The 13,326-nt window shown below is 65.1% G+C and overlaps 1 protein-coding gene across 4 annotated transcripts; it reads right to left on the bottom strand.

Annotated features, from left to right (window-relative positions):
- Nucleotides 1-338: 338 nt before the first annotated feature.
- On the bottom strand, nt 339-4,552 carry KREMEN2 (kringle containing transmembrane protein 2). 4 transcript variants are annotated; one of them, XM_030300671.1, is made up of 9 exons: nt 4,456-4,552; nt 4,038-4,212; nt 2,930-3,021; nt 2,705-2,829; nt 2,354-2,507; nt 1,661-1,993; nt 1,472-1,594; nt 1,312-1,390; nt 339-1,085 (listed from the first exon to the last, which is right to left on the bottom strand). In XM_030300671.1, the coding sequence occupies exons 1-9, from the start codon at nt 4,550-4,552 to the stop codon at nt 875-877; spliced, it is 1,389 nt and encodes a 462-aa protein (XP_030156531.1). In that variant the 3' UTR covers nt 339-874. The 4 variants fall into 4 exon arrangements, with proteins under 4 accessions (XP_030156531.1, XP_030156532.1, XP_030156533.1 ...); XM_030300672.1 differs by having other exon boundaries at nt 2,354-2,390; XM_030300673.1 differs by lacking the exon at nt 1,312-1,390 and having other exon boundaries at nt 870-1,085.
- Nucleotides 4,553-13,326: the final 8,774 nt, after the last annotated feature.

Genomic DNA, 13,326 nt, shown 5'->3' with positions numbered 1-13,326 from the left:
CTGAGTGGCCAGGCCTCACACGTGTGTCTGACGCGCCGAGCGCCCTCGGGCGATGCCCTGCCCTTCAGGCCGGGCTTCTTGTAGCCTGAGCTCGGTCAAACTCTCCCTGTTGTCGCCCACTGCGAGGCACCTTCGGTTCCACCCAGAAAAGACAGGAAACGTAGGGGAAGATAGGGCAGGAGGTCACGGGAGAAAGGTCCGTCCCTGCCCGAGTTCATTCTAAGGCGGGTCCAGGAATGCATCCCTTTTCCGGCTTAACCCCGCCCACAACCGCTTCCTCCGCCTCCTCCTCCTCCTCCTCCTCCCCTCCTCCCCTCCTCCATGACCCCGTCCACCCATCTTTCCGCCTCCGCCGTTCCTCGGTCCTAAACTTTCCCGGCAGCTCCAAAGCACTCTAGGCTTGGACCGACCCTACTTTGTATGGATACACCCAACTTTGGCTCATTAACACAACTCTTCTTGTCACGCAAGAACTTGCAGAGAGCCCTGTACCAAAATAGGTCCTTTATTCAGAATCTATGGCTGGCCTTTTGACTACTTTTCTTGACCTCTCACATTTCACTTAGGGCAGCAGTCCAGAACCACCCCAAGAAGTTCTAAAAGCAACCTGAAGTCAGAGACCCCGGTATTAAGGTTTATGACGGAGGGGAGCCAGATTCCTCTTGCCCTTTGGCCTCAACCATCTGGACCTTCGAGGGTCAGACCAAGTTCTCAGTAATAGCACCAGAGGCTTCTTGTCCAATGTCTGGCCTCCAGGAGACGATCAGAGACCGAGCTGTCCTTACAGGGGCGGAAGGTCAACGTAGAGTGCGGCATGGAGTCTGAGATGTCCATTCCACTGGCAGAGGGTCCAGTGGACCCTAGGGATCCCGAGTCAGAGAGCAGAGATGAGCGAACGCAGGGAACTCTGGCTGGAGGCGCTCAGGGGCCGGTAACTCGCGGCTAGAACCTCAGCCTGAGGGTCCCCAGGGGGACAGGGCAGGGCCACCCCTCGAGGCCGGCGGTACCACACAGCCCAGCTTCTCCCGGGGCCCCGGGAAGGCCCCAACGCGGGGGGCCCTTTTCCCGGAGCCAGCAGACAGCTCCTAGAGAGGGGGCAGATGTCAGCTGAACCCCCAACCAATCCTGCTCCGCCTGCGATCCCGCGCGCGATTCCCTGTGTGGACGCAAGCCCTTGTCCCTCAAGAACCCGGGATTGCCTCCCAGCCGCGTTCCCCTTGAAAGCCCCAGCTTCCCACCGGGGCCCCCTGGGCACCGAGGCGTCAGGCGCCCAGCTGCGTCCGCCCTCAGGCCCTGCCCCAGCGGGCGCACCGTCGGCGCAGCAGGCGCAGCAGCGACAGCAGCAGCAGCAGCAGCACTGAGACGGCCGTCACCGTCGAGAAGACCCGGGCTGCGGGCACACGGTGCCGTGAGGCAGGGTTTGGGAGGAGCTGCTCCCCAAACTGCCTCCCGCCACGCGTGCCCGCCTCACCCCCCGTCGCGGCCTCCGGAGCCCCAGGCCGGGGGCTGCAGCTCACGTTGGCCCAGTCAGGGGACGCTGCGGGGGTCTGGGCCGAGCCCTGGGGCGCGCGGTCGTCGGCAGCGTCCTGCAGCCCTGCGGAGAGAAGTGTGAGGCAGGGTGGCGGGGCAGCGGGCGCAGGGCGACGAGGCGGGCTCTCACCGCGGTAGGTGAGCGCGAAGCCCTGCGCGTGGCCGCGCGCGTCGCTGCGGAAGGAGAGCAGCAGCGCGGCGGCGCGCAGGCGCAGGGGCCCGGGCGGCGGCGGGCGGGCGCCGTCGAAGGCGCGGAGCAGGCTGCCCGAGGCGGCGTCCCGCAGCTCCAGCCGGTCGCGCGGGTCGGCCAGCTCGAAGAGGCGGAAGGTGAGCTCCAGCGCGGCGCCCGGCGGGCTCAGCGCCCAGCTGCAGTTCCGGTCCGGCCCGTACTCGTCCGGGAAGTCCGGGGAGTAGATGACGCCCTGCGGAGCCGTCCAGTTCCCCTGGCAGGAGCCCACGGACACTGTGGGCGGGGCCGGTGGTCAGGACCCCGAGGCCCGCGGGCTCTTCCTTCGCGGGGCGGGCCGCCTGCCCCTCCCCGCTGGGCCGCGACCCCAGACCCGCCCCACCGCCCCCTCGAGCCGGGTCCTACTCCTTCCGCGACCCGCGAATCCCCTCCTCACGTCCCGCCCCAACTTCACGCCCCGCCCCTGACCCCCCAGGTGCGGAGTCTGCCCTCCACCCCACTCCCCTTCTCGGGCCCCGCCCCCAGCGTACGGCTTCCCCCTCCCAGATCCCGCCCCCTACCGGGGCGTGGCACCCCGAGACCCACCCAGACCCTCTCCCTCACCGCCCAGGTCCCCCTTCCCCGCCCACTCCTCACCTTCGTAGATGCCCAGACGCCCATCGCCGCCGCACAGCTGGCCCGGGTGGCCGAAGCAAATCTGGTCGCAGTCGGTAGCTGGGGCCGGGCGTCCCCGGTCCAGGTCGCTCTCAGAGCCACAGAAGCAGGCGTAGCCAGCCTCCACGCCCGCCAGCTGGGGGCACAGACTGGGTGACCCAAGAGGCAGGGGTTGGGGTAGGGGTGGGTTCTAGGGTCAGGGTCATAAGTGGGAATCGGGCAGGAGACTCCAAAATCAGCGTCAGGGTTTGACGTCAGAGTGGGAGTTGATTTGGGTCCTGAGGTCTAGGTCAGGGGTCACTGTTCTGAGCCGGAGGGGGGAGGGGGCAGTACCTGGTAGCCCTTCATGCGGCAGAAGCGAAGGCACACCTGGACCGTGAGCTTCGTTGAGGTCCCGCTGGGGCCGCTGAGGGCCGGGGGTGCCCCCGAATCCACGAAGCAGCCCAGGTACCCGGGCACTGAGGGGGCAGCAGAGTCCGGCTTTGTCCGGTGCCTCCAAAAGAGAACTCTACCCAGGCAGCCCAGCCTTCCCACCCTTGTCCAGCCCGGCCCACTCACTGTGACACGTGGGGATGTCGCAGTAGCGCCAATAGATGCCCTCCTCTGTCTCGGCTACGTAGCACCACGGCTGCACGTCACCGTCGGGGTTCCTGCCGGCGGGGGAGAAGTCGTCTGGACCCACCCCGAGGGCTGCAAGCCCCAGGCCCCACCCCACAGCCTTTCCGCAGAATGGCCACCGTGTGTGTTAGATCTGGTTTGTGTGTCCCTCTCCGTTGTCCCTGTCACACAGATTCTGGTTTGTCCCACCTGTTTGTGGCTGTCGACTCCGGAGGGGATGGTGGGAAGTCCTCAAGGGGCACCTGGGTGGGGTGGCTCAGTGGGTTAAGGGACCGATCTTTGGTTTCAGCTCAGGTCATGATCTTACAGTTTTTGAGTCCGAACCCCAAGTGGGGCTCTGTGCTCATAGCGTGCAGCCTGCTCAGGATTCTGGCTCCCTCTCTCTCTTCCCTTCCCCTACTCGCTCGCTCGCTCTCAAACAAATAAATTAACTAATAAACTATTTTTTTAAAGGAGGGGCGCTGAGGGCATATTTTGGGCTTCAGATGTTGCTAGGACGTGACCTTATACGTGAGGACTTTGAAGCCACCTGCAGTGTTCGTCCCCAACCCTGCCTTGGGCCTCGGCCACCTCCCTTGGCTTGCAACCCTGCTTTAAAGCAAAAGTGGTGAGCCCTGAGCTTTGTGGTGTCCTCTCGCTCCGCTGGGTCCCTGCGGCTCCAGACAGCAGTTGTGGCTCTGAAGGCCGCCCCCCCCCCATCCCTCTGTCACCAAGAGTAGAAGTTGTACCGCAGGGGCTGGACCCTCCACCCCAGGGCTCGCCCTCTGACTGGGTCCCGCCTACACAGGCTCCTTGAATGCCCAGGCCTGACCCTAGGCTCTGCAGCGTTTGGGCACCTAAATGTCCCGAAAATGTCCTGAGCGGCCAGCCCCGCCCCCAGAACGGGCTAGGCCTGGTCCCTCGCCTAGGCTCTGCTCCCAGGCCCTCGGGGTGGCCCTCGCAGTCGCCCAGCCAAGACCTCCCTCCCACCCACACCGAGGCCCTGCCCGGGGCGGACGCCTGCAATAGTGCGCCCAGTCCCGGGCCCAGCGCAGGCCCCGCCCCTCACCGGCAGAAGTTGTGCGGGCCCAGCCCCCACCGGCCCTGGGGGTCGCTGGCGCTGCTGTAGCTGTGCTGCTGCGTCTGGTCCCAGAAGAGGCACGGGCGGCCGGCCCCGCGCGGACCCGTGCGGTTCTGGTGGCCGCGGTAGTCGGCGCCATTCACCTGGAAGCACTCGGACAGGCCTGCGCGGCGACCGCGGGGGCTGGGGAGGTCCCGACCTTCTCCCGCATTTTCACCGCCCCCCCCCCACCCAACTCTAACTCCCGCCCGGCTCCCCCGTCCGCGCCCCCGGCGCCTGCGGGGCCCCGGGGCTCAGCTCCTCCCGCCACCTGCTCTGCCCCCTCCTCCGCTTCGGGACCGGCTCCTAGGCACGGAGGCAGAGGAGAGAGCGGTGACCACGGTCCAGTCGCGGGGGCGGGACTCACCTGGGCTGTGCAGGCTCCCCGCAGAGGCCCCGCGGGGCGGCAGCGGCGGGAGGAAGAGCAGGAGAAGCAGGAGGCCCTGCGGGGCCCGTGTCTCCATCGCCCCCAGCCCAAGAGAGGTTGCCCTGGCCCGCACACGGCCCACGCCACCCCCGGGGTCGCTCCGGGGTCTTCCAGGCGACCTGGGGGGCGTTGTCCTCTGACAGCCTGTTCGCGCCCCGCTCTGGGCGGCGCTCTCCGTCTGGAGCGGTGAACTCTCTCCCGCGAGTATTTGCCTCCAGGGTTTCTGCCCCAGGAGGCGTCTCTTTGCCCCCGTGTCCCCTCTGGCTGTCCCCGGGGTTCTCTGGCCAGGGGCGGTCTCCGTCACTGCCTCTCAGTGCTGGGGCGGCGGGTGGGGGGGGGGGCTTGCCCTCGCGTCCACACCCGCCCTCTCCCGCGGCGCCCTGCTCTCCCTCGCTCAGGTCTCTAACGCACTGGCTCCTGCCCCCTCGCGTCCCTCTGTGGGTCCCTCCCCCTTGGGTCCCTCCCTCCCCACCCCATCCCCCCGAGGCCGGGAAGCCCCGCCCGAGACTGGAGCGGAGGCAGCAGGTCCAGACGCCTCCCACTCCAACCCCCCCCCCCCAACACACTGCCCCGGGACCCTCGGTGTCCCAGCACGCTTCTCCTCTCCCCTCCCCCTCTCAAAGTCCGTGCAGGTTCTAGGGGTGTGTGGAGGACGAAGGGCCAGGCTGGTGGACAGAGGGACCCCGGTGGCCGTGAAACACGCCCCTCTCCCAAGTACCGAATGGCTCCGGCCGGACGGAGGAAGTGCCACTCCCGGCGCCCGCACCCGCGGGGATGGTGGACGCTCAGTCCCGGACAGGCAGGGGCAGCTGGTGTCTGGGGAGGAAGGCAGCTGCGCCCCCGGTCCCAGCCTGTCCCCTCCTCTCTTCCCCCTTCTTTCCGTAGGACCCCCGGCCCAGGCTCGCCGGAGCCCTCGCAGCGCGGCGGAATTCCCCCAGCGGAGCCCCCCCGCAACCCCAACCTGGCGGGGGAGGGGGAGGGGAGCAGGCCCGGGCAGGCGTGGGGGGAAATTCCCCGCCCCCTCCCCGGGCCCAACTCCCTCGAATCCTCTGATCTCCCAGCGCCGCCCGCCGGCTGCCCCCAGGGCTTGGGGGGAGGCCAGCGCAGGTGCGTGGGAGGGCGGGGGCGGGGGCCGGGGCGGAGGGGGGGGGGGTGGCCGGGCCCGAGCGGCCCCGCCCCGCCCACCTCCCTCGCCCCTCAATCCAGCCTCCCCACCTCTCCCCGGGCCCTCACCAGGCCGTTCAGCCGGGACGGACCAGTCCCCGCCCCGCAGACAGGGTGGCTCGGGGCGGATTCTAGCAAGGCCAAGGTGCGGGAGGCGGTGACGCGACCGGCGGAGACCTAGCGGTTAGCGCCCCACGATGAGGCTCTGGGATCCTAGGGCGGGCAGCCCACGGAGTGAACGTTGGAAGGAGGTGGGCTTGCTGAGACTCGAAGCCGTCGTCGCGGGGTTCGCCTCCTGAGGGAAGCCCTCTCGGCAGCCAGGCTGGCCAAGGCTCGCCTCCCACTTTCCAGGCCCCGTGGAGCACCGGGATGGGAGTCTCACCCGCGTGTGCTAGCTGCGCACAGAGAATCTAAGCCCCCCCACCCCCCAACCAGGGAGCGGCGGGTCGCCACCCTTTGGCCTGGCCCCCTTCTCCTCCAAGCGGGGTAGGGAGAGGGGCAGTGCTGCTGGGGCCTGTTGGGGTCCTCCCAACTCTGCAGGCCTGGGCCACGGCCTGGGCCATGGAGGTGCGTGGGGAGCCTCACCTTCAGGGCCACAGGCCGCCCAGGAAAGGCCTAGGTGGGGTCAGGGAGGGGACAGTAGGGGGAGTAGAGTAGGAGGTGGGCCCTTCCCTGGCAGGGCCCGCCAAGCTGTCCGTCCAGTCTACTGTCCTAGGGACTCTCGCCTCCCGAGGGGGCCCCTGTCTCCCGCACAGGGGATCCTGGATGACGAGGAGGGGGGCTCGGTTCCAGGCCCCCCGGCCCTGAGATGAGGGGCAGTGTCCTCGTTGCCAGCTCCAGTCCCGGGTGGCTCACAGAACCCCAGACTGAAGAAGACCTTGACCTTCACCCTGTCACTTGCAAGGAGCTCAGAGAGGTTGAAGGCCCCCAGAGTCTCGGTCAGGACTTAGTCCGTCCAAAACCAACAGCGCTTCTGCTGTGGGAGGGCTGGGCCACCTCCTGCCTACTCAGGCCCTCCACCTGTGTTTACTGATCCTGGTTCCTCCAGCTCCTGTGCAAACAGCTGAACTTCATTTCCCTGTGTCCCCTGCATTCGACTATGGGGGGGAGTTCAGGCCGATGGGGCGTGGGCAGGAGTGGTGCCTCTCATAAGGGAAAGCGGGGGGCCCGGGGCCAGCAGCATTAGCACCACGGAGCAGCTCGTTAGAAATGCAGATTCCCAGGCTCCACCCCCAGCCTCCTTCATCAGAACCTGTATTTAACAAGATCTCCAGGTTTGGAGAGCACACGCGCAGGCCCCTGCCCGGGCTGTCTCTCCTCCCTTCAGCAACCAGACGCGGGAGATGCCAGGGGCCTGGGGCAGGGTGGAAGGAGCTGGATTCCTGAGCGACCCTGTGGAAGGTGCCCACTAACCGGAAGCGTCAGGAGGCGGGAGAGGTAAACAAACATCAGCCGTGTAGCCGCTGAGATCGGAGGTTTGCTGGTTATACGGACCCGCACAACCTCCCCTCCACCGATACACCCTCCTGCCCCCAGCCGGTGCCTGGGGCGTCCGGACAAAGGCCCACAGACTGGGCGCTTTAACAGCAGAGATGTGTTGCCTCGAGGTCTGCAGGCTGGGACCCTGGGACTCAGCCATCAGCAGAGCCCGTTCCTTCTGGGAGCCGTGAGTGGGCGTTTGTCCGACGCCTCTCGACTGGATGCTGGATGTCAGTTGTCATCCTCGGTGTTCCTCGGCTTCTAGAATCATCACGTCCACCTCGGCCTCCATCTTTGCCCGGCGCTCTCCCCGCGTGTGGGGGTCTGGGTCCAGATGTCTGTGCCCGGCCCATGCCAGTGTGACCGCACCTTGACTGATCACCTCCGCAGTGACCTGTTTGCTCACGGGATCACGTTCTGTGGTGCTGGGGGTTGGATCCGAGCCGTGAACCGGGGGGCGGGGAGAGCGCAAGTGCACTCGTGGCGTCTCTTGATTATCTCTCGTCCCTTTCCCATCCGTGCGGCCTCTGCCAGAGTCTGGGCCACTGCCGTCAAATCACGCTCCAGCCTGACGTCCGGCCCCCCGCGCTTACCCTCCACACCCCTCTGGCAGCCGGAGTCTTTGGTGGGGAGCATTTACGGCGAGCACTTTCTGGCTCTTGGCATGTGCTCCTTCTTCTTCTTTTGTTAATGTTTATTTTTGTTTTTGAGAGAGAGAGCGCAAGCGGGGGAGGGACGGGGGGGGGGACATAGGATCTGAAGATGGCTCCACGCTGACAGCAGAGAGCCCGATGCGGGGCTCAAACTCGCAAACCGAGCCGTGAGATCGTCACCTGAGCCGAAGTCGGACGCTCAACCGACTGACCCACCCAGGCGCCCCTCGTTCTCCTTTTTTCAGTGGGAAATAACACCTAACATTGAGTTTACATTCTTCGCTCTTTCCAAGTGAACAGTTCAGGGCGCCTGGGTGGCTCGCTCGGTTGAGTGTCAACTTCAGCTCAGGTCATGATCTCGCGGTTCGTGGGTTCGAGCCCCGCGTCGGGCTCTGGGCTGACGGCTCGGAGACTGGAGCTGCTTCCGGTTCTGTGTCTCCCTCTCTCCCCGCCCCTCCCCCAGTCACACTGTCTCTCTCTGTCTCTCAAAAATGAATACATGTTACAAAAAAAAGTTTTAAAAAGCGAACAGTTCAATAGTGTTAAGTATATTCACATCGCTGTGCGATGGCCCTGGGACCTCTTCGTCTTGTAGCACTGAAGCTCCCCCTTCCCAGCCCCCACCCTCCTGGAAGCTACCTTTCTAGTTTCGGCTTCTATGATTTCTGACTGTAAATATTCCATATAAGTGGGATCACACAGTACTTGACCTTTTGTGACTGGCTTGTCCCACTTCACATAACGTCCCCCGGGTTCATCCGTGTCACGGCACATGATTTCCCTCCTTTTAAAGGCCGCGTAATATTCCACGGTGTGGATGGACCTGAGCAGCACCCTGACGGGGTCCCCACGGGCCCAACCCTCCTCTCTTACTCAGTCACGTCTTTATCTTTTTTTTTTTTCAATTTTTAAAAATGTTTTTATTTATTTTTGACTCAGCGAGAGGCAGCGTGAGCAGGGGAGGGGCAGAGAGAGAGGGAGACACAGAATCCGAAGCAGCTCCAGGGGCGGAGCCGTCAGCCCAGAGCCCGACGCGGGGCTCGAACTCACGGACCGTGAGATCATGACCTGAGCCGAAGTCGGCCGCCTAACCGACTGAGCCACCCAGGTGCCCTCAGTCACATCTTTAATAAGTATCTTCTGTGCACTTGCTATGTGCTAGGCAAATACTCCTTTCTCCAAAGCGTCGGGGGTGAGACACTAGAGCCCAAGGCTCAAGCCAGGGCCTTATTTCCAAAGCGGAGGGGCCCTTCTAGTGCCCTCAGAGCCCTCAGGGGGACAGTGGGGTCGGCAGCCAGGAGGCTCTGGGCTCTGCAGAGCTGTGCTGAGGGTGCAGCCTAAGGCCACGGGCTGCCCTGTCGTTGGTTGGCCTCCAGAGGACCCCCCGCCCCCCACCCCCCCCATCGCCACCACTGGTACCTCTGGCTTTTGGTCCTTGAACCAGGCGGTCCTACTCGATGTGGACACCAGGGAGCAAACACCTGAGGCAGGTGTTGCACGGTGGGATTGCATTCTAGAAAAGCCCCTGGCTGTCACGGGGATGGGTTGCAAACAGGCGACGCTGGAGGCTGCCGTGGTCCTGCAGGCAAGCGGCCGGGGCTCTCGGTGACTCAGCGGGCTTGGAACGAGGCTGTCCGTCAACGCGAGGACCGGCTAGAGAGCCGTCTGGAGTCTACGAGTGCCTTACCTGGGGCTGAGGGGTGAACGCGTCCCTCCAACAGTCACATGCTGAAACCCGATGACAGGCGATGGTACGAGGAGGGGGAGCGTAGCCTCACGACGGACCGGTGCCCTCTGAGGCCGGCGGGTTAGCTAGTCAGCCCCCACCCCAGCCCGTGTGAGGACACAGCAAGGTCACACTCTGATCTCCGGCCTCTCGCCTCCAGGACCTCGAGGAATAAATGTTGATTGCTCGGTATTTGTTACGGCGGCCTGCGTGGCCCCGTCGCCTGGATGCCTCAGAACCTCCCAGCGCCAGAGAGAGGAACCGCATGGGGCTTAGCGCGTAGCGACAGAAACAAGAAGAGTGAATGATGCTAAGGGATCTGGGGTTTCCGTTCAGGGGGACGAATACTCTGGAATTAGACTGGTGAATATACTAGGAGCCACTGAGTCACACACGTTGAGGGGGTGAATTGCAGGGTGCGTGGGCAGGGTGCCACTGGTGGGCAGGACATAGGGACGGGGACATCGAGGACAGCTCTGGGTTTCTCCTTGTGGGGTGGAACCATCCGACGAGGGGGACAACAGCTCCCCTCTGCTGCCTGTGCCTGGTGCTCACGGGTTACCCAGGGCCATGGCCACGGAGGCAGCGGGGCACACAGGTCCCAGAAAAAGGGCCAGCTGGTGCCGCAGGGGGACCAATTGTGGACCCTCAGAGCGGCTGGGCAGAAAAGGGCCGAGGTCCGGTCCCCAGAAACACCAACCACCCAGCTTATAGGTCGGGTGGGGGCAGAGGGACCCTCCAGGGAGGCTGGGACCGGCTGCAGGGAGGTAGGCAGGGGACTGAGGGGAGGTGTCCCGGGGAGGGGCGGGAGGGGGCGGTCAGTGCCCGAGGGTGAGCTCTGAGAAGCATCTCCTGCCTTTTAGGCACGAGGAAGTCCTTGGAGCCACCGTCCCGCAGGAAGGACATGGGGACCAGAGGCTGGGCTGGGGCCAAGGGGAGTGGACCCATGAGAAGCATTTCGGTGACGCTCACCTTACAGCCCTGGGGGACAGGAACGGGGGGCCGGAGCACCTATGGCCGCCCACTGCTCCCCTTTTTAAAAATTTGTGTTCCTTGTTGATAGTTTTGTTCTTCCTAGTGAACTTAAAAAAAAAGGTCATCATTGAAACGTAATTTCACGATTGCTGCTCTCTGTCACACAAAGGGGCACAGAGGCACACTGTCGCCCCGCTCCGTGTGGTGCGCACGTCATAAAATAGGGTCTCCTGGGGGAGATGAGCAGGAGAGGGGCAGGAGGGGCCCCCGCCCTGTGGACCCGTCTCCATCCACGGACCGGCCTGGCCCTGTGCCCTCTGCTCTGGGACCATGTTGACGGGACAGGGCAGGTGACGCCCTGTGGCTCTGGAACTGCGGAGGGGGTGGACTCACGGGGGGGAGGCCTCTGGAGCTCTGAGCAGCTATGGGGCTGCCCAAAGAGACGGCAGTGTCAGAATCCCTGTCCATCTGGGGGACCCCAGTTCGAGCGACACGGAACTCCCGTCCGACCCGTGCAGTCCAAGCAGGTGCAGACAGGAGGTGCTCACGGGCCCCCGTCGGCGTGAGTGTCCGGAGAGGAGCGAAGTCCCTCCCGGCGCCCCCGTGCGCTGCACCCTGGAGCCCAGCCACGCCGAGGGCCATGGGATGGGGACTGAGGAAGCCACCGTCCTGCAGAGACGCTGCGGAGCCAGGAGATCCTGCGGGCTTCGCGGGTGGCAGTGGCTGCCGCGACTCAGCACTTCTTGGGGAGCCCCTGGCGCCTGTGTGAGGTTCCCCGTCCACGGCGGGGCTGGGCGGAGGCTGGCGGCGGCACAAACTCGACCCGGTGCCTCCCGCTAGGTGTGGCCACCTCCCGTGGGCGTGCATATTTGTGACCCCAAGGTGGATCTGGGTTTGGGGTGTCGTGTCTGTTCCCGCGGGGCTGTCTTTGGCCTTGGCCGTGGGCAGTTCATTGTCTCAGGGCCCCATGTTTCACGGCCAAGCCAGAACACAGCCCCTGGGCAGTGCTGAGGGCCGTCAAGCGCGGGGGACACCTGCCCCCGGCCTGGGAGGTGGACTGTTATGTCCCTGGACCGCTTGACCGCTGGCAGTCTGGCAGGCCAGGGCCCCACGGAGCTGGTAGCTGGGTCAGTTGATAGGCCACTTACTCGCCCGGGAAGGTAGCCAGGGTCTAAACTGGGGGTCTAAGTCGCTCTGTCCTTGGGGAAGCCGTTTCCATTTTAAGCTTGTCTCAGTTTACGGGAACGAGGCAGGGCCGGGGCGAGAGGCTGCGGCAGAGAATCAAGGCCCCTCTTCCCCGCAGGCTTGGAGCAGACCCCTCAGCCGCTGCTCCAGAGGACCCCACCCCCCCGCTCTGGGTCCAGCTGACACGTGGGCCAGGTGACCTTCGTGGGGGTCTCTTCTGGGGTGCCAACCTGACTCCATCACTCCCGACCGGGTGGCGCTGAGACACAGAGCGTGCGGCTTCCTGGTGGCCAGCCGTTGTCGCCGAGGGGATGGGGACGCACATACCGGTTCCACAAGGTGAGACATAAAATAGGGTTTATTGGCGGGAAACGTGTAAGCAGAGGGACAGTGGGGTCCCAAGCTGTCGCCGTCCTGTAGCCGGACAGCAGGCTGCACGGCCGGCTTGGCGGGAGAGAGGGAGTCTGTGGCCCCGTGCTCGCTCTGCAGTCACAGCGTGGAGACAAGGCACCTCGCTGTCCGGACGGCCCGGCACGTGTCTCCGGGGCTCCCGGCCGCCGCCGCCTGCTTCTCGGACCTGCCAGGCCAGCTCCCCTGCACCGGCGGACAGGAGGGGTGGGCCTCCGCTGCCATTCGAGTCTGCGTCTCCTGCACCAGACGGACGTGGGCAACCCACACACCGCGGGCCCGGTCGTGGCCGTCCGGGGCCGCCTTCCCGTGGACATCCGGGCTGGCGCCCACCGCCGGCAGGGACGCCCGCCACGGGGATCACGGACCCTGGGAAGACAGCGAGGGAGAGAAAGTCGACGGCGCGTGCGGGGGGAGTGCGGTGGGGCTGCTGTTACCAGGCGGGGGGTGGGGGGGGCCGCGGCCCAGTGGCAGGTGGCCGAGGGGCGCAAAGGCCCACGTGGCCCCTGCCCAGAGAACACCCGGGGAGGCCGGAGCTACGCGGGACAGCTCAGTCCGAAGCGGCAGGAACTTCTCCAAACGCGCCCTGGCCAAGCAGGGCCGCACCGGACTGGAAAGGCCTTGGCAAAGTCACGTGCTCTGAAAGCGGACGGGTGTTCGCGGCTCGGGGCGGCGGAGCGGGGGAGAGGTGTCTCCGTGAAAAGATGCTTCTCCAGGTCTTCCGTGGGGGGAGGGGGGCTCTCCCCGAGTCACCCGTGTGTGCGGGCCGCCAGCTCCCGTGTGCCCGCTCGAAGACAGCGTCAGAGTTTTCCTCTCGGGAGGCCCCGTGAAGAAGTGAGAAGGCCACCGTGCTGTGGAGTGGAAGAGTCTTTGTGAAGCAAAATCTAACCGGGTGGGAAACGCCAGGGTCCTGGGTGGGCTCGGAGCATCCGTGACGCTGGCAGCACGAGGTCCCCGTGCTCCCGTCGCGAGGGGATGGGCCGCACTGCTCCTCACTGGGCGGTTTCGTACAGTTCACCTTCCTGATTACAAAGAAACACACGTTCGTTACAAACATCCAAACACGGCAGAAGCAGACCCTAGATTCCTTTTCCCTAGAGATCGCCATGGACTAGACCTTGTTACACACGTACACGTACACGCGTTGTGCCGTTTCCTTTAATTTCTTAACGTTTATTTTTGAGAGAGACACAGTGAGAGCGTGAGTGGGGGAGGGGCAGA

The sequence above is a fragment of the Lynx canadensis genome, chromosome E3 (assembly GCF_007474595.2).
Source record: "Lynx canadensis isolate LIC74 chromosome E3, mLynCan4.pri.v2, whole genome shotgun sequence".
Classification (NCBI taxonomy): domain Eukaryota; kingdom Metazoa; phylum Chordata; class Mammalia; order Carnivora; family Felidae; genus Lynx; species Lynx canadensis.
This window is presented reverse-complemented; position numbering and strand designations above follow the sequence as displayed.